We start from the raw sequence: 26,197 nt of genomic DNA, 5'->3' as shown, positions 1-26,197 counted from the left end.
ATATATATATATATATATATATATATATATATATGTGTGTGTGTGTGTGTGTGTGTGTGTGTGTGTGTATATATACATACGTATACATATATGTGTGTATTATTCTTAGATATTTAAACTTGGTATTACTGTAAATGAAATTTTCTTTTAAGTTTATCCCTATAATTTTATTGTTGTTGATGTTTTGGTTTTTGATATAGGGTCTGTCTATGTAGCCCTGGCTGACCTGGAACTTGCAATATAGAACAGGCTTGTTTGAACTCAGAAACCCACCTGCCTCCAACTCCTGAGTGATGGAATTAAAGTCATATGCCACCCTGCCTGGCTTCCTTCCTAGATTTTTTATAACAATACTTTCTGCATTCTATGACTTTGCCAAAGGCATGAATTTATTTTAGTTGGCTTGTATGTGGATTTATTATAAATAGCCATACCAGATGCAAAGGAAGTTAAATTTCTTCCTTTCTAATCTTATTAAACCATTTCTTTTTCTCCTTGCCTTTTCTCCCTATTGTGCTGTGTTTTGTGTTTCTCCCTTTCTCTTTCTCTTTTCCTTTTATTATGGTGATTATGACTTCCACCAAACACTGTGGAGTTGAAGTAGGAAGAGTGAGTATTCCAATTTGTTCTCAGTGTCAAGGACAAACATTTTTGTCTGCTTTTTTTTTTTTTTTTTTAGACAGAGTCTCTTTTTGTAATCTGGACAGGCTAGTCTTTCCATTCTCTGACTCAGTTTCACAAATAGTGGTATTACAGGTTTGCCACTGTTCAAACAATATGCTTTTGGTTCTATTCATGTATATGTATATATGTATATATAATCTATAAATGTGGAGAAAAATCCCCATTAGTTCTAATTTATTGATAAGCCTAAAAAAAACTGTGCCCAGGCATTTTTACCTAATGTCATTTTTATATCAATGTCATGACGTAGATTTTCTTTGTTCTGCTTCTGTGATGGATTATATTTATTGGCTCGTGAATATCAATCTATTTCAGTTACAGAATAAATCCCACTTCATCATGATATATTGTCCTACTTAAATAAAGCTATGTTTGATATGCTAAAATTATAAGGATTTCTTCCTGAGAAATACCAATATGTACTATTCTATTTACAGTGTGTTTGGCAAGTTTAAGTATTGGGGTCTGGCTGGTCTCATAAAATAAGCTGATTCGCTGTTCCTCTGCCTTTGTTTGGCTGTCTATGTTGGTGTTATGTCTTGCGCAATTCATCACTGGGCTGGAATTTTCTTCTTAGAATATTTTTGGCAAGAAATTCAGTTTCTTTAGTTGGTGCATAACTATTCAGATTTTCAAATTTAGTCAATTTTTCTTGTTAACCCCCTTAAGATCTGTCGAGTCTGTGGTGGATAATTTCACTTCTGATAGGAATGATTTGTGTGCTTTCTCTACTATATTATTAAATTTTTCTTGTTTGTGTGTCCTTTCTGTGATTTTATAAAGAATTTATTTTAGATGTTTTCTAAATATAAACGCGCAAGGCTTTACGTTTTTCTTTGGCTACATCAGCTACTGTCCATTTGCTTACTATGTATCTGCATCTTTGTATTTCAAGAATTTTAGGTAGGGAACATGTAGATAGTTATTTCTTTTACAAATTATTATTTTTTTTTATTTTATTTTCCTTTTTGGTTGACCTGTGGAGGTCAGAGTACAACTTGTGAGAGTTGGCTCCCCATGTGGGTGCTGGAGAACACACGCAGGTCGTCGGGCTTGGAGGCAAGCACCCCTACCGCTGAGCTATCTCACTGGCGGGAGGTTTGCTTGTTTGGTTGCCTGCCTGTCTTATCTATCTATCTATCTATCTATCTATCTATCTATCTATCTATCTACCTACCTACCTACCTATGTAACATCTGTCTGTCTATCTGTTATCTGTCTGTCTATCTACCTATCTGTCTGTTGGTCTATCAGAATTAAGACCTTAATGTAATATTTTTGTTATTTATTTCCTTTCTGTCCATCCTGCTGTTTCTCTTTTTGCACGTCCTTTTGTGTTATTTACATTTTTGGGTTTTGGCAGCACTGGGCATTGAACCCAGAGCCTTGTGCTTTCTCCATTAAGCTCCCTCCCCAACCGCCAGATACTTTACACTCTTTTTTGCCTTTTTCTCTTATTTTCTTTTCTTTCATTGGTTTCCCTAAGGATTAGAACATCATAGCTAGTCCTTCATAGTCTTTGCTAGTTCATACTGAACTTATATAAAATAAAGAAAGCGTGCATCATGTGAATTTGCCTCCCCTCCCCTGAGCTTTCTGCTTTTGTTGTATGTATTACAGCTACAGACTTTGAAAACATTCTTTTATTTTTTTTTCTTAAATTCTAATACTGATTTTAAATAACAACAAACAAGCAGTTTTGAATTTCCCCCCAGGTATTTGTAATTTCCCTTGGTTGTCTATAGTTCCTAACGCTCCCAGATTATCCTTGGGTAGATACCCATCAGCTTAAAGTGAAACCTTGAGCATTTCCTGTAGTGCCCATTGTGTGTGAGGGGGTCCATGGCTTTCCTTCATTTGAGAATTCTTCATTTCCCCTTTTTTCCCAGGCTCCTTGTTTGCTCTATTGAAATCTGGGCTGGTGGGCATCTGGCTTGATCAGACTTTGAATATATTTTGTTGGCCTCTGTTTCTCCAGGTCGTGGTGAACAAGCTGTGGTCATTTCATTTATATCATTTGCACAATATAATAGCCCATTTTCACACAAGCGTGTTTTTTTTTTCAATGTATGTATATAACATCATTTTTCTCTAGATGCTTTCAAGATCCTGTCATTCGAATGTAGTTTGGGGTTAGGTAGAGGGATACATTCCAGTTAAGGGATTTACCTCTTGGATTCTGCCCACACTTTCCCCAGCCTGTAACTGGTCATTTACCGGTTCTTTTTGTAGAAATAGTTTTTATGGAAGTTTGAGATCCCTAGCTGGAACTGAGGTGCTCCACAAATGAGGGCCTTTCCCTTGGGGCAAAGCTGTATCAGGAAACTGCCACTGTGCAGTAGCTTCTGTAGGCATGAAGTCCCCTCCAACAGGCTTCGGGGAACTGGCGTTATTATAGTAGAGCACCAACTCCGGTTGGCTGGTTAGTTATTTATTTTGCAGCGTGGAGATGCAGCCCAACGCTTCAGGCATGTTAGGCAAGTGAGGCACACTCCCCCCCCCCCCACACACACACACGAGGTGATCTAAAGCCTTGAGTGTGAAAACTTAGTTCTCTCTGATTCCAGAATTGTGATGCATGAATGAGAGGATGGGTAAGAACCTGTTCTGGAACCTTCGTTCTGGTGATTGTCATTGCTGTGTGTGATTGTCATATGGTGTGTGTGGCCTGGGGGAGGGGCGGGGGGGAGGGTACATGCATCCATGTGCATGGTTTCTGCATTTATTTCTTCAGCAGTGCATGACCTCTGTGGTTTGTTCTCTTTTCCCATTCAGGCCCTTCCCGGACCTCACTACTATACGTGGGGGGACCATGGGGGCATCATCATGGCTATTGTCCAGGGCATGGAGACCAATGAGCTGAAGTAAGTGTTCTGCTTATTCCCCTCTCCTTCCTCCTTCTCTTCTTAAAACTTTTTTCTCCCCTTTCTTCTACTCTTTCCTTCCCTCCCTCCGTTTTTGCTCACTTTCTTTAAGGCAAGGTCTCCCTTGAGGCCTTAAAAACTTGTCTTGTGGAAACCTGAAACTTACTGTGCCATCTTGATAGTTGCTATATAGCTCCAAGCTGTGTAGCTCCAATTGGTGCCTCGGCCTCCCAAGTGCTGGAATTATAGGCATCAGCTCCTCTGCCTTGCGTATTCCCTTTTTTTTTTTTTTTTTTTTTTTTTTGATGTCAAACTGTTCTCTCAAACTGGTGTCTGCAATGACCATTAGATTCTCTCTGCAGAGCTAAGTTCTGCATTAGAGAAATTCAGACCTCTGGATATCATGTAAACTTTCCAGGTCTATGAAAAACCTAGTCCCCTATGTCTTGGGGGGGGGGGGTGAGCTATGAGAAACAAATGAAGTAATATTTATTCCTTTAAATAATGATTCAAAAACTATGTATATTCTTTCTTTTAATTAATTGTTTCAGGCTACCGTACAAAGTAAAGGATCTCATTGTAGTATTTTTATGTATTTACTTTTAACATACATGACAGTATTCTTTTCGCTTAACTGTCCCCTTCCAACTACTCTGTCTGCTGTCCCCTTTCTGGCTCTTCTCTTCTTTCCCCCAGCTAGTTCTCCCTTCTGTTTCTCTTGTCACATGTAACTAGAGAGCTTTGAACATGTCTTTGGTTTTAGAAGAGGTGGTTCCAAAGGCTTATGCATAGAATGACTGATAGTTAAAGGACAAGAAATAATAACAGGCGAATAGTGATTGCAGAATGGGTATCACTTGGTAATCAGGTGACTTCTGCTGTGCCACATTTAGTCTTGAGGGTTGTCATAGATGGAGCTGGAAGGGATGTAGTGGTTACTGCTTCATTTTACAGATGGGGAAACTGGGGCTCAGCAAGGTGATATAACCTTGCTAATGATAGAAGCATTGTTGATAGTTAGTCTTGGATTATGGCTAAGAGAAAAGCAAAGTCAAAAGTTCTCTCTCCTTCAAGCTTTACTTTATCCAGGATCTCTTGCTCATTTTCACGAAGCTATTGAACCAGAGTTACCATTGGAAAAGACAGACTGACCCTTGCTTTTGCTTTGTTTTTGCCCTGAAGCCTTTAGCTAGGTGATTGTGAGAGGCAGAGAGGGCTTCCTTAATCACACTGAGCAGTGGGAGGAAGCCGGCTTCCCTTGCCTTTTAGAATGGGCTGGTGGCAAGAAGTGAGTGCTTTGAAAGGGAGATTTTAACAGCTGGGTCCCCCCCTGTGCTTAACTGGGTATGTCCTGAGAGGCAGAGAGAAGGAAGCGAAGCTCTGGTCTTGGCTTTCAACTTGGTGCTCTTGGTCTTGGGTGGCGTGGGGGCAGCTGCTTCTCTAGAGCCTAGAGGCAGGGGAGGTTGTGTTTGTGCATGACACCCCACACCCATGCTCAGACTAGCTTTTGCGCAGAGGATGGCATCCACAGAGCACGCTTCCCACATATCTGCTGGTGTTTGTGTGTCTAGTCATTTAACTCACACCTCACACGCTGAGCAGGCCCTACTTATGCCAGGTACTGTGCATCTAAAGATGAACAGGATGTTGTGGTCCCCTCCCACCCCTGCAAGCATTTCACCCTCTGGCTGTAAGGAAGGAGAGGAAGTAATTGTAGTGGTTAGTAAACTGATATGTGAGGGAGGCGTGCAGGGGCCAGGGTTTGGTTTCCTGGGCATAGATTTCATGCTTCGCACAGTTTTAGGTTTTCAGATTTTGGAGTCAGTTCTCGATTTTCCTTGTTTAACTTCTCCATAGATTACATTAGCATTCCAAACTGGCTCCTCTGAAGGAGCTGGTGTGATTTCAGCCCTCTTACACCATCTGTTGGCGCATATGTGCCCAGGGAACTCAGCGTCATTCTGCACTAGCTGCAGCAGAACATGGCCAGGAAAATAAACCTGCTGACAGAAAACCATAATGCCCTCCCCAGGCTTTTTGTTATGGCTTTGGGAGTAGATCTTGGCCACAGTAGTGTTCTTCTGTTTGCATAGGTCATTTGGAAGCGACGGCAATGCATGGGTCAAATGAAGTGTTTGCAAATAGGAAAATATGGGCTGGCCTCCTTTTGACAGGTACCTGGGCTCCAAGAATCAACCGAGCTTGGCCCGGATCTGTGTAGCTACCTGGCATTTACTGAGTGTGTTGTTCTTAGAGGTGTTGTGTGTCCCCCCCCCCTTCTGCTGTTCTGAAAAGCAGAGGATGAATGTGAAGTTAGTCTGTAGTCTCCAGAGACAATAGTGATTCTCTGTGCTACGCGGGCCTGACTGAAGCCATGCGCCAGGCTTTTGGTTGTTGTGAAAAATAGACCAAAGAAACAAGGCAAAGAAGGAAAAGTTTGTTTTGAGTTCATAGTATCACAGGTTGCAGTCCCACTTGGCAGCTCCACTGCCCTTGCGAGGCAAAGCAGAATCAGCATGTCAGGAGCACATAGCTGAGCAGGGCTACTCAGCAGGAACGGCGTGCTGATGAGGTACAGCTTTCCAGGGCATGCCCTTAGTGACCTCTTTCTCCAACTAAGCCCCACCCCCTACTTTCCATTACCTCCTCAGGATGTCACCATGGTATGAGTCCATCAAGGGATTAAAAAAAAAAAAAAGCCCTCATGATGAGGTCACCTCTCAGAGAGATGAGATCCATCATCAGGGCACCAAGCCTTCCCATCCATGTTGACAAAACCGTCCTAGGACTCCAGGCCTGTTCTCAGTCTGACCCCCCTAACCATAGCAACCTCTCTGTCCTTTGAGCCTCAGTATTTCCTCATATTAATTTAGATTGTGTTCAGACTTCGTGTTTTAGCTCCTTTTCATTATATGCGTGGGTCTCTTCAACTCATTAGCAAGGCTTTTGTCGGCCTGTATGCCTGCCTAGTCTATACAAGTTAGCAGGCACTTAGCAAATATTTGATCCATCAATAAATAGGTTGTGCATATTTGGCCATCTGAGATTGCTTTTTTTTTTCTTCTTTGTTTTCAACCCTGATTTAGAAAGCAGGAAGGGGATCTGGGTAGGATGCTATTTGCACAGCTCCCAGGGAGACCACTGCTGTGGTTTTCTATGTAAATGATAAACCCTGAGCAGCAGGGGCTTCCTGAATGTGTGCAGCCTGGCACACAGAGAGCAGATCCAATCCACCCTCCTTCTCTTCCACATGAGGACATGGTATGATTTGTGGGAGTCAGCGCCCACACTGGAGCAGGAACAGATTTCTGCTAGGAATCATTTCAGGTCAATTACACAAACATTTGTTGAACAACTACAGTGGACCAGATGTTGTGCTAGACACCAGTGACAGGCAAACAGGTGGGGCCTGGTTCAGGATCTGCCTGTGGCCATGGGATGAGTGCTAGGATGTCTGAGCCTGTTGGAGAGAGAGCCTGGGAGAAGGAAGGGGCTTTCTTTGAAGGGAGGTACTGTGTATCTAAAGATGACCACATGTGGTCCCTCACCTTTAGGTATTTTACCCTTTAGTTGTGAGGTAGGCGAAGAGGGTCAAATAGAGTAGAGGCTTATGTCCTAATCAGAGGGCAGAGGTAGTTGAGATAGGAATGTTGATTAAAGACATAAAGACAGATTTGGGGTATCTGTGTCCTACCTCCTTCGTGGTTCATTTACTATTTCATAGCATGCTTTCTCTGATTAACACAGTAACGAAGAGCTCTCTGTTTGCCTTCTGCCTTGCTTCCCCATTGAGGCCATGGCTGTTGGTGTTAACTGAAATGGAGAAAAAGAAGTTTAATACTTTGGTTTGCTATTGTGTCCGCTAGCCTGGAGTGAGCAAATAAGAGCCTGGGGCTGGGGATTCGCTTATGCATCCAGTGAGATGCTTAAGCAGGCACCTGCCTGGAGCATACTGAGTAGCGGTTTCCAGCTCTGAGGATGCACAGTGCTCTGCAGAGAAGGGGCCGTTGCATTTTGTATCCCGACCAGAGAAGATCCAAGCACCAGTTTTGTGAGCTGGATCCTGAGGGCCAGGATCAGTTTCTGTTTCTTCCTAGCAGCTTGTCTGTTGGTATGATGAGATGTTGATAGTTACTAGTATTTTGGACTTGCCCCAAAGCATCTTTTCCATGAGGAGATCTCCAGTTTCGCAGGGCTTCCCTCTGGGGATCGCCCCAGACTCCTGCAGAGGCTATACGCAGCAGCATAGCTGAAGCTGTCTTTTCTGGACCTGCGTTCCAGAGGCAGCCTCATGGTTCCAGATTGTAGGATGCTTCTGGTGGCTTTTTGCATGACTTCTAAACCTATAGTTCAGCTGTACCACTGTGATGTAACCGTAGAGAGCCATCCCCACTCAGTCTCACCTTGTGTGGTTTCCTCTGCTCCTTGAGGGAGATGCAACAGCTGCCCTTATCACTTTTTAACTGTTACAAAGCTGGGGCAGGGTTTATAAACATTCACTGTGGGTTGTTGAGTTTCCTGCAGCAAATGTTGATTATTATTCTTTCCGGTGGTAGAAGTGTGAGGTACAGGAACAGGGAAGTGGGTGGAGGGTTTTTTTTGTTTTTTTTTTAATTACCGATGAACCACAGTATAGAAGACACTCACAGATCTGGTTTTGTAAACACAGGAGGTGTGAGGTCTAGCGCAGGGCCTAGTCTGGGATGGAGTAAGGCAGAGCCACCTGGGAGGTTTGGAAAAGCTTCTCAAAGTAGCTGAAGCTTGAGGTGAGACTAAAAAGTGAGGCTGGTATGCAGTACCAGTGAAAGAGCTTGTGGGCTGGAGAGATGGCTCGGCACACAAGACAGCTTGCTGTGCTTCCGGGAGACCCAAGTTCAGTTCCCAGCATTGACATCAGGTGTCTCACAACTGCCTGTAACCCCAGCTCCAGAGGAATCTCATGCCTTCAGCTGGCTTTGCAGGAGGTACTTGCTGGTGGAGGTGGCGGGAAAGTGGTACCCTTGTATGCTTGGCCTACACTCACTCACACATCCACACAAGAAAGAGACACAACTTGAGCAAAGATGGCAGTGTGACTCTGTGGTCCCTCTGGCCTTTGTGTCTGAGCAGAATATGAGAGATGTAGTGATGAGAAACGAGGCTTGAAGTGGGCATTAGATAAGCACCAGTCCCTTGGGCCCTCTCACAGGAGTTTGTTTTTTAAATAAAGGTTTTTTTTTTATTGTTACTGTTGTTCTTTGACAATTTCATATATATGTGTAATGAAGTTTGGACAGTTTCACTCCCATTACACTTTCATCCCTTCCTATTCACACTTCACTGTTCTTTCTAACAGATAATGTCTTTTTATTTCTTAGGTGTTTTGTTGTTGTTGTTGTTGTTTTTTTTTTTTTTTTTTGAGTTCAATTAAAGTTGATGGCATGGGCACAGGTGTGGGATTATTTCCTGAAGCATGGGCAGCTTATTACGGTGATACCACCGAAGACAAAAATGACACTCTCCTCCTTCAAGCTACTATAAGCTTACCAATAGCTCTTGCGGGGGGGGGGGGGGCTTACTAGTCCCTCCCTGCCTTGTGATGAGATGTTGATGGACCCAGTCTTGTGAAGGTAACCACAGCAGCCGGGAGTTCATGAGTGAAATGACCACGTATATCCAGATCCTAGGATTTTATAGTAGTCACCACCACCTCCAGCTCCCGAGTTCTTTTACTTCTTTCTTTAGTATTGTCCCCTGGGCCTTAGAGGGGTGATCTCGATGTACTGTAGGAGGCGGACACTCAGTACTTTGACTACTTACTGGTCACTGTATTATTGACAGCAGCAAAGAGACGCTTCTCTGCCTAAGGCTGAGAGCAGCACTAACCTATGGATATAAACATCGATATTTATGAAGCAGTTTGACATCATGTCCATTTAGCAAAACAATGACAGGCTTCCCTTCAGGGCCTTTGACTTCCTAGCCATAGGTGTATGGCCAGATTTGTCAAGTCAGGCAGGAGTTGCTTCCTGTGGAGGGGGCCTCAAATCTAGTCAGAAAGTAATTGGTTACTCTCGTAATAGCCATGCCATTATTACACCAGTGAGCACTTCTTGTCCTGCAGGATGGAGTTGTAACTTGAAGGGGTTCGTAGTTGGGTAAGACGGAAACTTTGCTTTTGAGGACTTTAAATAGAGGAATGACATGGCTTCCTTTAGAAGAATGAGGATGCTAAATGTATTTCAGAGAAGAGGAAGTAAAAGCTCATGAGTTCAAGGATACCTCCTGTGTGAAAAGGACATACCTTCTGGTTAAGTGGAGGGTGATTCTACCACTCAGAGAAAGCAGAGGCATAGGAGGAGTGGACCAGGGTCATGCTATGAAGGCATATTTGGTCAAGGTGAACCAGGTGGCAGCTTCAAGTTCCAAGGTTGAGTTCAGCGGTGATACGATTATGCTGCCTCCTGTGGCTCTGCCTTCTGCCACCTGGGCTGGTGAACCCTCCAGTCCTTAAATAACTATGGCAATGGCGAGCCTGCCACTTCCTTCTGGGCAGTTTGATTTACTTCTTTGGTCAATCACTCATTCATGTGTTCATTTGTGAGCACAGTACTCTGGTAAGAGGAGGTCTGAGTTTTCGGCACTCCAGGTTCCATACCGTGGGTTTGTGGTTCCGCTCCCTGGAATCTCACAGCAGCTGCCTCCTTTCAACTGAAAGCCATTCAAGACATTTGAGGACCCCACCCTTGCAATCCTGAGTATCTGCCTTACAATGGGAAATACCCCAATGCCCTTTCCTTGTCTTCTACAGGGCCTTGAATCTTCACATAGACTTTTCTCTAGGTCTGCCTTATGATATCATTGCATTAAGATGTGGGTCTCATATCTGACCTCTATAGTGCAAAACATGCAGAAGGATTAATACCTTCTGATTCTGGACACTATTCCTGTAGATAAAAACTTTAAGACCAATGTCCACCTTTTTTTTCTGTATAGTTTCTTGACGTATAACCCAGGCTGTCCTTTAACTTGAGATCCTCTTGCCTCAGCCTCCACAGTGCTGAAATGAGAGGTGTGCACCACTATGCCTTTCACTTTCAAAATGGTGACTCCTGGTAATCTTTTTACTTATTGAGAAACCATTTACATAACATAGGATCTTTAGATTTTAATCAGGTTTTAAAGAGTCATATCATGATGATTTTCCTCTGCTCCAAAGGTACCTCTGCAGACACCATCCTGTATTTCAGCTCCATCCACCTGCCCATTACATGCAACTGCTGGTTTGATTTTATTGTTATTGCCATAGCAACAAGATAAATAACTAATACTCTATTCCAGAGTTGCAGGTATTCATGTTTTTTTTAAATATCTGGTTTTCTTTACTCATATAGAATTTTCTATTTTTTCTTTTTTTTGTAGTATATGCATATATAAGTTTGTGTGGAGTGTGTTTGTGTGTAGATGTGAGATGTGTAGGAATTTTTCTTGGTTGTGCTTCTATCTACTTCTTTGAGACAATGTCTCTCAGTCCAACTGAGAGTTTTGCAATACAGCACATTTCCTTAGGCAGTTTGCTCCAGGAATATCCCGTCTGCCTTCTGAGGTTGGGATCACAGGAAGGACACAATGCCAGCATGGCATTTACATGGGTTCTGGGTATCCAAATTCTAGTCCTCATTCTTGGATGGCATGAGCTTTAACTACTGACTCATCCCCCTGTTTCAGCATTTCAGTTTTAGTTTTATTCACCATATAACTGTCGTCAGTAGGTTAGTTCAGTTCAACTAAATCCTCAGAACTCCACTATCTGATAGATCTTATTAAAGAATGCATGTCCAGGAATCTTCTGCTCTAAATTCCAGCAGGTAAGTCTTGGGAATGTCATGTAGAAGTTTATTTTCTCATTTTTGCTTGTTCTTTGGATGCATGAAAACATTTGAATTTAATTTTAGCACCTGAGATATCTATCTATCTATCTATCTATCTATCTATCTATCTATCTATCTATCAATCTATCTATCTCTATCTACTATCTGTCTGTACAACTGGCTTTGTACCCTTTGCAAGTGCAGTAATGTCACATTCAAGCTCATTGTCTAAATTGCTGACTGGAGTGTAGAGCTCTGTGAGAAATTGAAATCTTATTTTGGTTGTGGTCAAATATATATCAATCCACTTCAGGTTATTTCAACAGCAATGAGTGAATGTTACCTGTGTGGTCCACAAAGATCTCCTTTAAAGAAAAATTGCTCTCACATCATTATCCTCGTTATGGTTGGTTTTGATTATCAACTTGATGGGATTTGGAATCACCATGGAAACAAATCTCCGAGCATGTAAGAGGGATTAGCTCTATTAGGTTAATTGATGTGGGCAGCACAGTTCACTTCCTGGAGTCTTGGGCTGAATAAAAAGGAAAAGCAATCGTTGAGCCCTGCAGATGCAATGTGACCAGATGCCCCAAAGGTCTGCTACCGTGGCTTCCCTGCCATGATGGACTACTTCAAAATGGGAACCCAAAATACCCACCCTTAAGTTGCTTCTGTGGGGTGTTTTGTCATAGCAGCAAGATAAATCACTGATACAGTTCTTTTGTTCAAATCAAGAATAATCAGGAGGAAAGAAAATGGGTTAGCTTGTTGTGACAGAAACTATTTGGGTTCTCAGCTCTGGCTTCCCTTTGCCTGAGTGCTTTTATTATTCATTCTCAAAAGTACCTTTTCTTCTGTAGGTAAACAAAGTGACTGTTTCTCTTATGTCTTTAGAATCTGTCCTGCCTGACTCTTGTAAAAATTACCAAAAAGTACTCCAACCATTTTATCTTCATCTCTTCTTGTTTCCTAGTAGGTGTTCACACACACACACACACACACACACACACACACACACACACACACCAACAGAGGGGTGGGAGGGGGGAGAAAAGAAAAAATAAAAGAAGAAAAGATTCATAATTATTTATTTTTTGCTTCTTGCCATTTTAATTTCACTAGTAAGTTGTCCTCTCTTTAGTATCAGAATGCTGAGATCAATCCAACATAGATGTTCCCTTAGATGTTGCTGTTTTTCTTTATTATTTACTTTACAGCCTGATCACAGCCTACCTCTCTTCTCTTTTCCCAGTCCCACCTTTATACCTTCTCCCCATTCTCTTATCCCTTCATCTCCAGAGAAGGGGAGGCCTTCCAAGAGTACCAACCCACTCTTGTGCATTAAGTCACAGCAGGACCAGGTGCTCACATTCCTACTGAGGACAGACAAGGCAGCCTAGCTATGTGTAAGGGAGCCAAAGATAGGCAACAGAGTCAGAGACAGCCTCCACTCAAATTGTTAGAGCACCAACATGAAGAACAAACTGCACATCTGTCTCATATATGTAGGGGGCCTATGTCCAGCCCATGCATGCTCTTTAGTTCGTGGTCAGTCTTTGTGAGACCCCATGGGCCCACGTTAGTATACGCTGTAGGTTTTCTTGTGGTGGCCTTGATCTCTCTGGCTCCTCAATCCTTCCTCCAATACTTCCACAAGACTCTTTGAGTTCTGCCTGTTATTTGGCTGTGGGTCTCTGCATGTGTTTTCATTAGCTGCTGGGTGGAGCCTCTCAGAAGACACTTATGCTAGACTCCTGTCTGCAAGCCTAGCAGAACAGCATGAACAGTGTCAGGGAGTGGCTCTCTCTTGTGAGGTTGGTCTCAAGTTGATAAGCCAATGATTGGTCATTTTCTCAACCACTGTTCCATCTTTATCCCTAAACTTTTTGTAGTCAGGACAAAGTTTAGGTCAAAGATTTTGTGGGTGTGTTGGTGTTCCCCTCCCTCCACAGGAAGTCCTGCCTGGCTGCAGGATGTGGCCCCTTCAGGCTTTATAGATCCTTTCATCTCCACTGGTAGAAGTCTCAGCTAGGGTCACCCCTATAGACTCCAGGAAGCCTCTCCCATCCCAGAGATGCCCTCCCACTGATTTCCATTCTTTCTCCCAGCCTCTCCCCTCTCCACTCTTGATCCTCACCCCTCATCCCCTCCCTATCCATCTACTTTAGATGTCTATTTTATTTCCCTTTCTGAGTGAGATTCAAGCATCCTCCCTTGGGCCCTCTTTGTTACTTGCCATCTTTGGGTCTGTGGATTATAGCCTGATTATCTTGTACTTTATGGCTAATGTATCACCCTGCAAAAACCTCAAGTCCAAGAGGATCAAAGATCTCAACATAAAGCCAGACACACTAAATCTAATAGAAGAAAGAGTAGGGAAGAGCCTGAACACATTGGTACAGGAGACAACTTCCTGAAAAGAACACCAATAGTTCAGGCACTAAGATCAACAATTACTAAATAGGACCTCACAAATCTGAAAAGCTTCTCTAAAGCAAAGGACACTGTCAACAGAACAAAATGACAGCTTACAGACTGGGAAAAGATCTTTACCAACTCTACATTCAATAGAGGGCTAATATCCAAAATATAAAAAGAACTCAAGAAATTAAACACCAGCAAACTAAATAAACCAATTTAAAAATGGAATACAGAGCTAAACAGAGAATTTTCAACAGAGGAATATCTAATATCTGAGAAGCACTTAAAGAAATGTTCAACATCTTTACTCATCAGGGAAATGTAAATTAAAACAACTCTGAAATTCCATCTTACACTTATCAGAATGGCTAAGATCAAAAACTGAAGTGATAGCACATGCTAATGAGAATGTGGAGAAAGAGGAACACTCCTTCATTGCTGGTGGGAATGTAAACTTGTACAGAAATCACTCAGAAAACTGGGAATAGATATACCTCAACACCCAGCTATACCACTTCTGGGCATATACTGAAAATATTCTCTACCATACCACAAGGACACTTGTTCAACTATGTTTATAGCAGCTTTATTTGTAATAGCGAGAAACTGGAAACAACCCAGATGTCCTTTAACTGAAGAATGGATAAAGAAACTCTGCTATATTTACACAATGGAATACTACTCAGCTGTTTAAAGCAAAGACATCATGATATTTGCAGCAAATAGATGGACCTAGGAAAGATCATCCTGAGTGAGGTAACCCAGACCCCAAAAGACACATATCATATGTACTCACTTATAAGTGGATATTAGCCATAAAGTATGGGATACCAGGCTGCTGGTATCGTCAGATGACCATCCTTTCTTCAATATTCCTGAGAAATGCCATGTTCTGAATGAGCAGTGTATTCTCAGATACAAGGCTGTGCTTGGCTGCCCACCTACTGGTTTGTCCCATTAATGACTTACTGTCTGCACTCTCTAGGAATCTATAAAGAAATGATTCATTTCCTGAGGTTATCTTTGCTTGGAGGAGCTCTTAAATGGAATTAACTTGACCGTGTAAAAACAGATGGACTTCCTGTATCATCATTGAACCAGTGGACCGTTCCAATCTGTCTGATTAATGGACCAACTCTGAAAGGAGCTTTAGGAGTGGTACTGAGCCTTCAACTTCTTGATGATGATAAAAACAAGGATTCAATGGGTTAACCATATTTGGCTTAAACCTCGCTTACACTCCAAACATGAGACCATAATGAAAATTTGCTCTCACCCATGACCTGTGCTGGGTAGGAGCCACTTTGTCCTCCAGTGCCGTGGGTGGCTACTGAGTCCATTGTTTCATTTAGCCTTTAGGTGTAGAGAGATCGATTCTCAAGTCTCAGTATGAGAGAAAGTGTTGGGATTGAATGAGGTTGTCAAAAGATTCACATCTAGCTTTTGAGTCCTGAGACAGTAAAGCTAAAATCCCTAAGTTATAGGAAAAGTGAAAGAAAAGGGTTTGTATGTAATTAGAATGTTATAGAAACCTGATAGCCCCTGGGTTCTCAAGAATGCTCAACTTCAGTTGCTGTCACATCTACTGAATAATAAAAGATATTTAAAGTTTGGGACAGGGGTTCTAGGCCCCTGAATGATACCCTATCCTCTACGAGACAATTAAAATTAGTGTAATTACTCGTGTTCCCTTTTATTCTGAAGTCTTGAAGCTGGCTGTTTCTGTCTCAGCAACTATTTTTCCACCATCTTTTTAATTTTTAAAAGCACAGGAAAGCTGGGAACAATGCAAAGAGTCCTATGGTGGTCTCAGCTGCTCTCAGTTTCGCTTAGCTGCCATCATCTGTATATTTATATATCTTCTCTCTTCATCCTCCTTGAGCTTGAATCATATGAAGAGTAGTTGTAGGCTGCCGTTCTTTCATGGCTCACTGTGTTCATAAACACGTGTATCCAATGAGTGATGACATTTTTCTATTTGGTCACATTTAAGACAACTAAAATAGACTAAATACTTCTCATGGCTTTTTGTTCAGTATTGCTGCTGCTGCTGCTGCTGCTGCTGCTGCTGCTGGCTTCAGGGTTCAGTCATTCCAGAGCTTTACCCTAGATCTATACATTGTATTTGGTTACTGTTCGTCTTCAGTTCCCTAATCTATGGCAAGCCTTCTCTGAGATTTTATTTGCTTGGCTTGGGTACATTGGAAATTTGAAAAAAATTAATTTCTGTGTGAGTATGTGTGTGCGCCCGCGTGCACGCACGCACATTGTGTGTACTTGGGTAATCATGAGTAAGTGGTGCATGCATGGCATAGCATGTGTGGAGATAAGAAGACAACCTCTGGAGTTGGTCCTTACCTTCCACTTTGTTAGAGGCAGGGCTTCTTTGTTGCATGCCAGGCTAGCTGGTCCTCGAGCTGCCTGGGCCTCTTGTCTCCACTTCTGGTGTTGCTGTAGGCATGCTAGCATTACAGATGCTACTAGCATTACAGATGCTACTAGCATTACAGATGCTACTGTGCTCAGTTTACTTGGGTTCTGGGGAGCGAAACTCAGATCTTTACATTCATGTGTCAAATGCTTTTACTGACTGAGCCATGTCTTCAGTCCATTTATATATAACAGTTGCCGTCCACACTGTCCCACATTCTAGGTTTGTCCGGTTGTGCTGAATGGTACCGAGAGGGTGGGCTGACTCCAGGTCTGTGTGTCTCATTGCCCCACTACTGGTGATGCTGAGTGCGGTTAAGGGTGTGGTTCATTGTTCTCCTGAAATTTCATTTCCCCCAGCAGTGGATGATTGGTGTGTGAGCGGATGTTCTTAGACCACATGGGCATCCTAGTTCCCTGAAATTTCCCATGGTGGTTTTAGCATTAAGTGATGATTCTTGTCCGATTTGATTGTTACAGTAGGATTACAGAAGGACAAGCCTTCACATTCTGTTACCACTTTTTAATGATATTTGGTGATGTACCAAGATAAGAAAAGATAACTTTTCTCCTCCCTCCTCCTCCCTCCCTGTCCCTTTCCCCTTTCTCTTTCCTCTCTCCCCCTTCCTTCCCCCTCTCAGCATTGGTAGAGAGCCACACCCTACTTTTATTCGCTATGTAAATTTTACTATCATCCTTCTCTTCTGTGTCAAAATTTTCTTTAATTTGGCTGTTCATCGTCCTATCAGCTGGTTTCTGAATCTTATCTCTTTTGGGGGGATATTGGAGGTTGAATCTAGCACAGAGTGGTACCCCAGATTTTGCAACTTTTTTCCAGGTGACAGAATCTGTCCCTGACACTTTGCCTGCTTTTCTGGCACAACCATAAATTTACCCTGTTGCCAGGTCTCTATTTTCTCTCGAGGAGCGCTGGTTATGGTCACTGTTGATGTGTGGAAACTGAGACGAGCCTTCTAGGACTATAACCTCAAGGCTTCTTTTTGCTTGCATGGGGCAGGTACAGCACCAATGAAGGGGAGACCTGGAAGACATTCGTCTTCTCCGAGAAGCCCGTGTTTGTGTATGGGCTTCTCACAGAACCTGGCGAGAAGAGTACCGTCTTTACCATCTTCGGCTCTAATAAAGAGAATGTCCACAGCTGGCTCATCCTGCAGGTCAATGCCACAGATGCCTTGGGTAAGCCATTGTCTCCTGGGCTCGGGCCACAGACATACTGATTGACTGCCTGGAGTGTGCAGGGTGGACACTTAGATACAGTGGCCTCAGTGTGTGATTCACTAGGGGCGATGAGTGAAGACACAGGGCACGGGTGCCTGGGCGGGGGAAAGGGGCTATTTACTCAATCCTTCCTAAGGGGACTCTTCATAATTCTTTTAGTCTTGGTTTCCTTGTGTAGTATGTGGCAAGTAGTACGTCTAAATATATACCTGTCAAATGTGTGAATGGATGGATGAGCAAAAATGAGTTTTCCAAACTAGAGGTTCCTGGAGGATGTGTGTGTGTGTGTGTGTGTGTGTGTGTGTGTGTGTGTGTGTGTGTAGGGGGGAGTGCCTGTATGAGCTCCTCTACAGGAAAAAGAGGAATGCTTTATTTTGGCTCATGGTTTTGGTAAATAGCTCCTTGACATTTTCATTTTAGGCTGTACCAGGAGCTGTGATGTGAGAAGTCAGTTTATCTCAGTGTCTAGCCATCAAAGAAAGAGCGAGAAGGGGAGGAAGGGGCTGCACCCCAGTACATTCCTTCTGGTCACACTCCTGATGACCTCACTCCTCTTTTCTAGAGCTCACTTCCTAAAAGTCCCACTCCTTACCCATAGTTCCATAGGCCAGAGGCTAACACCTGGGTTTCAGGACCACTGATGATGAAAAAAAAAAATAGCTCTGCCTTGATGCAGGTCCTTTGAAGGCTTGCTGGAGTCTAGTCATGATCTGTTGGTGCACATGAGATCCTTGAGCAGGGAAGACTGACAAGACTCTTGAGTGCTCTTCCATATCGCTTCATCCTCGGCCTCTGCCCTTTCTCACATCTCCTTAGCTGATACTCTAGCTGTCCCGAGAGCCTCTTCTGCCTTCTTCTGTTCTGTCTCAGCCTCAGGATCTAGCATCTGTGCTGCTGGCACCTCCGTCAGAAGATGTCTCCCTTCTGCCCATCAGACCTTTACTCTTGTATCGGTGCCTGCTATGTGCTTGCGTGTCATGTTCCATCACCTCATTATAAAGCTCCTCACCTACTGAGTGTCTTTATTGCCTCATAGACGGTGGGGTTTTAATAATTCTTTGCTAATTTGAGTGGGACTGTGTCGACAGGTGTGCATCAGCTTTGGGTAGTATTTAATCTGACACACATATAAAAGAGATACAAAGCACCAATTAGACAGAAGCTTAGAATCCCCATAGGCACTCTACTGACATTTTAAATGGATGTGGGCTGTTGGAATAAGTGTGAAGTTATCTTGTCACTTCCCAGTCTCTCTACATAAAGATCCTGTACCGTCAAGTAGGGCAAACACATTTTTTTTTCAGTGATCTCAGCCCGTACTAGCAGATATGCTTTTCTTCCTGAGGAAGCAGGATGGGCCAACAGTAGCCTTAGATCACCCACCAAAGTATCCTAGGGGAGAGCCCAGAGCTGAGAGCTCAGTCCCAGCCACACCCTGGGGACCTATTTGTAAAAGGAGCTGCTGACTTCCTAATTTAGAGACTCGGCTTAGTTTTATGGTCTATGACAGGATCCCAGAACTGGGTGTGATCAAGCAGGGGGATTAGGCGTTTGGGGTTCATCTTTGCTCTCTAACTAGATCCTCTTTTTTATAAAACATGCAAGCGAGCCAGCCAGCAAGCCACACAGCACTCTGGGTAGTGAGACAGTTCAGCAGGCAGATGTGCTTCGTGTGTGAGCCTGGAGACCCTAGTTCAATCCTGGGAACCTGTGTAAAAGTGGAAGGAGAGACCTGACCTCACAGAGCTGTCCTCTGACCTCCATGAGCAGCAGGGCATAAACAAACAAGTCTAAAACAAACATCCCAAGCCAAACAAATGACAAAAAGTGCACACACACACACACACACACACACACACACACACACACACACGATGCAGAAATCAGCAGCAGCCCCCTTCCCTCCCTACACACAACTGCCTCAAATCTTATGGTTCAGAAGTTTGACTGGTGTCAAATGTGGCTCGAATCTTCACAATTTCACACCTTCAGAGGAGCTGTGTGGTAGTGGCGCTGCCTTCATTCTCATAACTGTGGGGCACCCTCAGGTGACTAGAGATGGGTAGCTTTGAGCTCTGTGCTTGCAGGATGCCCACAGAGGCGTTGGAAGTCAAGGACTGCATCAAGGGTGGGGCGACAGGAAAGCCTGCAAGGGCCTGATCTGATGTGTTGCTCTGCCCCTTTCTGTTCTCAGGGGTCCCCTGCACAGAAAATGACTACAAGCTGTGGTCTCCATCCGATGAGCGGGGAAATGAGTGTTTACTTGGACACAAGACTGTTTTCAAAAGGAGGACGCCTCATGCCACATGCTTCAACGGGGAAGACTTTGACCGGCCTGTGGTCGTGTCCAACTGCTCGTGCACACGGGAGGACTATGAATGGTTTGTTCTGCCTCCGTGGCTGGGACCTCGAGCCGCGTCATATCTGCTCTGCAGCGCGAGGCTTAAAAAACAAAGAGCATGTTCTCTTCCTCCGATGAAGGGAATAAGCATTCGTTGAGAGTGCTTTCTGAGCCAGTGAACACTTTTCACTTTCATTGTGTTCCAATGCTATAGCCATGCAGTCCAGTAGAAATGCAAACATCTTTGTCAGGACTGGTAGCTCAGAGTTTATTTCTAGGAGGACCCCCTTAAGGGAACACACTGAAAGTTCCATTTGGGGGAACTTGTTTCCTATAGCTCTCCTTTGCTAGGGAGGGCTTTTTGCCTCATCTGAAATGGGTTGAAGTTCGTGTCTATAATCTTGGCATCATTTATTATTCCTTGAGGAAACCATCCAAGGTGTGTCTGGAAATTGTTAAGCGGAAGTGATGTCTGCACAAGTCACTGTGACAGGCAATGAGAAGCCACCTTAGAGGAAGTAGCTGTCTGCAGTGTGGCCATTGACGGGAAGGAGAAGGCTGGGATTTGCAGTAGGAAAACTAGGATTTCTGGAAGTGTTTTTGCTGGGCCTTAGGGACGAGGCAGGATGAAGGCACCAAGCGGCAGTGTGGCTGTGTCAGGGCGGGAAAAGAAACTGTTAACTGTCATTTTGTTACGGTGACTGGGCTAGGTATGTGGAGCTGAGTCAGTGAGTGGAGGTGAGGTGGAAAAGATGGGAGGTGAGGGGAGGACGTGGAGGTTTTGCGGGAGAGGGACCCCATTCTGTAGGCAGGAGGAGCCTCACAGGCCTTTGGGGAGAGTTGAGCTGAGCAGAGCTTAGCTGTAGATGGTCCCTGCTGTTGAGCACATGGTATCGCTAGGTTTTCCACAGTCCCTGCTGTCAGCTATGGCTAGAGCATGGGCCTGCAGCCTGTGCAGAGTGTGTATTTCAATGGTTGTTGTGATGCCAGCTACTTTGGCACCAATGCTCTTGGCCAGCTAAAGCCAGAGCCCCCGATATGTGCTAGAGGTTGGAAGAGGGCCCCAAGGTAAGTGCTTTTAGGCCATAGATCTGGTGGTGTCACTCAGCAGTGCCCACAGGTAAAAGAAAGCCATCCTGCAAGAAAGGGTCTCTTTGTGGTCAGGAACCCTGGTTTTAGAAAAACAGCCAGCTAGATTTGGCCAAGCACCCATGGATGGGTCTTGTTAAAATACAAGTGCTGCCCCAGGTGTTCTCCCAGGCCCCTGGTGCTAGATCCTGCTCTGTCGCATTTGTTCCCATTGCGATTCCAACAGGGGTGCCACCTGCAGCTGGGATCTGCAGGGTGTCTTGGACCTAGTCTCCTCCAGATGCAGAAGGTGTCTGTACCAAGAAATCAAATTAAGACTAAGTGAAGTTATGTGAGGAAATCAAGCGAAGCTTTTACTTTCTTCCCTCCTGGCTGCTGTTTTACTTCTTAAAAAATAAATATAAGAGTTCTTCTCCCTAGCCCCCAGACAAGCAACAGTTCTGTCTTCCAGTCAAACTGGCTGGGCTCCTACTGGTTTGCTAGAACTTGGGTGGTACTTATTTCTGCTGGATGCTGAGTCTTTTTGCTATAGACCAGGAAAGCCACCTCTTTGCATGCCCTTGTGGCATGCAGAAATGGTGAAGGACCCGTTGATGGGGGACTGCCCTCCATTGGCTGTGGGTTCCAGAAAGGGGCCATTCTGATCACATGACTCTGGGGAATATTCTATGGGTTGGACTGTGGCATTGAGAAAGGAAATGGTGCCAAGACTCCATATGAGAGGAGGGCATGCCAACTGCGGCTGGCGATGCTTGTTCATGGGTTGAGCCGCTGGCAGACCATTGTGTTTGCAGGCCAGGTGAATTCTGACAGCCCGTTCAGACCACAGTGGGACGCTAAGCTCCTGGTGGACATGTTCTCTGATTTCAACAGTAGTTTCTGTTACATATTTCTATTTCTCCACATTGCCAAGGCACGGAGCTTTCAGATACTCAAGGGCGGCCCTTAGTAAGCAATATTTTTTTCAGGTTGTGACCCTTTGCCCATGCCTACATGTGCAGATCCACGTTTGCATATGTAATTAAGACTGAGTTCTTATGGCACAATTACTTTCAAACATATGGTGGCTTTTGTGGTCTTTCATTGTTTGTGGGAGAGAATGAAGCTGTTGTGGCCCACAGACCGAGAAAGCTGCCTCACAACTGGGTGCCTTGCTATGGGGGAAAAGGCAATGTACTAACAGTACAGCCCAGGTCCTCAACAGTTCTAGAGCAGCCAGTCAGTAATAGCTGGGTGGGCTGAATGAATGAATGAATGAATGAGAGAAAGAGTAATAAAACCACTCTCTACAAACCACTAAGTGAGGCTTGCACAGGACCAACTACTTTGTCCTGTGATTTAGGTATAGTTTTCTTCGAAGTCAATGTCAGGAAGGAGAGCTTTTTTGGCTCTAGCTTGTGAATATGAAAATTCCCATGGCTCAAAGAACTGGTAGCTTGAATCAAGTCTTGGAAAACCCAGTGTAGCCACATTACTCTCTGTGTGGTGAGTGTAGACTGGAGAAGCCATGGATTTGGGGGAAGACTCAGAATTCAACCAGCATTTGCCTGCTTCAAACCATCAAGCTGGGAGTTTGGCTTATATGGTGTCCAGATTACAGGAGTCTGATGAACTAAACTGTTATCTCTCAAGGTTCAGGATGACACATCCAGGTGACTTAGATGGTATGAGGACAGGGTCTTAGGTGACACTGAATTCTTAGTCACAATGATTTTTAAAGCTAGGAAGTAGTAGATCACTTACCTGGCACGGGCAAGGTCCTGGGTTGTTTGGTTGGTTGGTTTTGTTCTCCAAAGGTTTCTCTGTGTAACAGAGCCTTGGGTGTCCTGGACTCACTTTGTAGACCAGGCTGGCCTCAAACTCACAGAGATCTGCCTGCCTCTGTCTTGAGTGCTAAGACCAAAAGAAAAAAAAAAAATGAAAGGTTTTTTTTTTTTTTAAAGTTGTCTTCTAATTTTCTGAATGAATGAAGGAGAAATTATCATAGTTCTTAAATATTGGCTAATCTATTGTGTGTATGTGTATATGTATGTGTGTGTGTGTATGTATGTATGTATGTGTGTGTGTGTGTGTGTGTGTGTGTGTGTGTATGTATGTATGTGTATGCATAGGTGTGTCAGGCATGCGTGCCTGTGATGGCACATCTGTGGGAGGTCAGAAGGAGGTTGGTTCAGAAGGAGGTTCTGGAGGTTGGTTCTTACCTACCTTGGTTCTGAGGTAGAGACTCCTTTTTCTGGACTGGATATGCCGGACTAGCTTGTTCTACACTTGCAATCAGTTCTCTTGGCTCCTCCCTTCTTGGAGTCGGAGTGCTGGAATTTCAGCGAGGCGCCACTGCAGCTGGCCTCTAACACGACATCCAGGTTGTGTGCAGGAGCTTTTACTAGCCATCACCCTGTACTCTATTTTATTTGTTTGTTTGTTTGTTTGAAATAGAGTCTTGTATCCCAGGTTGGCTTCAGACCTAATATACAGTAGAGGGTGACTTAGAGTGTATATATATTTTTTTGCCTTTACCTCCCAAGAGCTGGGATTACAGGTTTGTATCACCACACCTAGTGATGATATTGAACCCAAGGCCTTGTGCATGCTAGGCAAGCACTCTACCAAGGGAGCTGTAGCCTCAGCCCCACTCCTTCCTTTTAGTCAAGAGCAGACAGGCCCAGAGTCTGGCTAGGCTGACCTTAGATGAGAGTTTTGCTTTGGCATGATGGCTTACATCGTTTTTGCCTGCTTCGGTGACGTAGCAGCAGCTTTCCCGATGTGGCTCTGAAGCACACCTTCTTTTGTAGATGTTGCTTAGGGTAACAAAGTGGTTGTTCTTTACGGGGACCGTGGCATAGCCCATAGAATGTAAATGCTAGATAGGGTGTAGGGGCGGTAAGGTTGGTTTTGAAGTGTGTTTGGGGGGGGGGTACGTGTCCGTGGCCTAAATGAACTCCGATTGCCTTTTCAGTGACTTTGGCTTCAAGATGAGTGAAGACCTCTCCTTAGAGGTGTGTGTTCCAGACCCTGAGTTTTCCGGGAAGCCCTACAGCCCTCCTGTGCCTTGTCCTGTGGGTTCTACATACAGGAGAACCAGGGGGTATGTATCTCTCCCACACACTTGCCTGAGTCAGGCTCATGGGGGCCTGAGTGAGGAAGGAGGGAGCTTTGCCCACACCCAAAATTCTCAAACCCCAAGTTACAGCCTGCAGGTGGTGTCTGCCAAGCCTACTACTCCCAGTGAGCAAACACACTCTGCACGCTTCTCTGCAAGGCTGAGGACATCTGAAGAAACCTCAGCTGGGGGAACATCTTCAGAGGAATTTCTAGGAGAGGGATATTTTTAAGTGCTTTCCCGAGCAGTGCAGTAAACCATCTGGGTCTGCCTGCTCTAAATAATCACGAGCAATACTGACGCAGAGCGACCAAACACCATCCTTCCAGCTCTGTTGTCCATGGCCACGAGTATGTGCTCAATTTGGCTGCCTCCATGACACATATGTACTCTCCATGTTTCTGACTTCTTGCTTTGTGGGGGCGGGGTTTGCAGCTATCGGAAGATCTCTGGGGACACTTGCAGTGGAGGAGATGTTGAAGCGCGTCTGGAAGGAGAATTGGTCCCTTGTCCCCTGGCAGGTAAGACACATGGTCTTACCTTTTGCCTTCTCAAGTCCTGGTCAGGTCACTCTGGTCTCACCCAGCTAGGCATGTGCCTCTTCTTATGTAGTGGGGGAAAGGTCAGAAGAGTTAACCTCACGGAGGCTCCTCCTTCCCTAAGTTTAACAGGCTTGTGCAGTTTCACTTCCGGAAAGAATGGGAAATATTTGGTGCTAGGTCAGGTTGTAGAGGATAGTCTATTTGGCGTCTATTTAAAGTTGAGCACTGGGGGAGTGAGGAGCAGCCACAGGCCTTGGTTGTGTCTTTCGGTTTGTCAAAGTTGAATGTAAAGACATGGGGCTCTTTCTAAACCAAGTGGTCTATCTCAGTTTTATACTACATATTAGTCGTATTAGAATTTTTTTTAGATGTCAATTCACTTGCCCACGTGTTGGCAGTTTAACCCTCTCTACAGCCCAGTGATACAGCTATTCTTTAACACCATTAAAGAATGCTGTATGTGTGCCTGAATGTGGAAGCAAGCAGGTTCAGAGGAAACGATGTTCCTAATGTCACCTGTCTAATGATTGACAGTGGTAGAAGTCAGACCTGAAGATCTAGGCTCCAAGTGGCATCTAAATGTCAGTCCTATTTCCCGTGCTCACTGTGTCTACTGAAAATCTTCTTTGGAGAGCTTATTTCAAATGCGTTTAAGCTATTTAGTGGTGACGAGATGTGAGTTACTTGTAATATAGGCACAAAATTATGATGCCTGAAGAATGTGATTGGGCTGGTGGAATGCTCAGTGGGCAAGAGCACTTTCTGTGTAAGCAAGGGGACCCAAGTTCAAGTTTTCTACATTAAAGCCAGGCATGATCGTGTGTGTGCTTGCAAACTCAGTGCTGTTGGCAGGTGGAAACAGGAGCCATGCTGGGGCTTGCTGGCCACCAGTGTAACTCCAGGCTGCGAGAAAGACTCTGTCTTCAGGGAGTAAAGCCGAGAGTGATAGAGCAGGACATGGATGTTCAGCTGCGCGCTCATATACATGCACATGTATCACACACACACAAACACACAAAAAGGTAGTTGCTTGGCCTCTTTTCTTCTTTCACTGCTTCCAGGTCTTATTCATTCAGGGCTTTCTTCCTCCCTCTGAGGCTTCATCATGCTTCTCAGCGAGGGCAGGTGAGTGGCTCTGGCTTCTATCAGCAGTGCCCTTGTGACAGAAGTACCATGAGTACCCAGTGAATCAGACACGGGCCCACCATCTTCCATCTTCCACAGGCAGGCAGAGCGGGGCAGCCTCCCGCCCCTTACTGCTCATCAGATTGCCCTGGTGTTTTCATGCTAAGCTCATTAGGCCCTTAATTTAATCTTCCATCATTACCAGAGTAATTAACATACCTCACTGTGGAGACGTAAAAAGAACCACTAATTCAGCAGATTCCTGCAAACGAGCAGATAATATTCCAGCGTTCCCTTCTCGAGAGCCACTGTGAGAAGGGCTTGGCTGAGCAGGGTTTGAGTGATTGCTCTTAAGGGCCTGGAGTACAGACTTTTGTCATAAATACTTCCAGAGATAATTCAGCATGGGACACAATTGTTTGTTTAAAGCCATCAGGACTGGCAAGAAAGCTATTTTCTCTTCTGATAGAAGAGGGAAGAGCAGGGAATGAAACAGAAAAGTCTCATTT

General features: G+C 44.3%; 1 protein-coding gene across 2 annotated transcripts in view; it reads left to right on the top strand.

The window, feature by feature from the left end:
* Sorl1 (sortilin related receptor 1) overlaps positions 1–26,197 on the top strand; it is a 166,560-nt gene that overhangs the window by 65,328 nt on the left and 75,035 nt on the right. For both annotated transcript variants that reach the window (XM_055621821.1, XM_055621819.1), the window contains exons 12-16: positions 3,460–3,548; positions 17,271–17,449; positions 19,686–19,872; positions 23,878–24,006; positions 24,457–24,542. In XM_055621821.1, the coding sequence (XP_055477796.1) occupies positions 3,460–3,548; positions 17,271–17,449; positions 19,686–19,872; positions 23,878–24,006; positions 24,457–24,542 (670 nt within the window). The remainder of the gene's footprint in view (positions 1–3,459; positions 3,549–17,270; positions 17,450–19,685; positions 19,873–23,877; positions 24,007–24,456; positions 24,543–26,197) is intronic.

Source organism: Psammomys obesus, unplaced genomic scaffold (assembly GCF_907164565.1).
Source record: "Psammomys obesus unplaced genomic scaffold, mPsaObe1.curated_primary_1811, whole genome shotgun sequence".
Lineage (NCBI taxonomy): Eukaryota > Metazoa > Chordata > Mammalia > Rodentia > Muridae > Psammomys > Psammomys obesus.
Note: the sequence above shows the minus strand (reverse complement) of the source record. Positions and strands in the feature narration are given on the sequence as shown.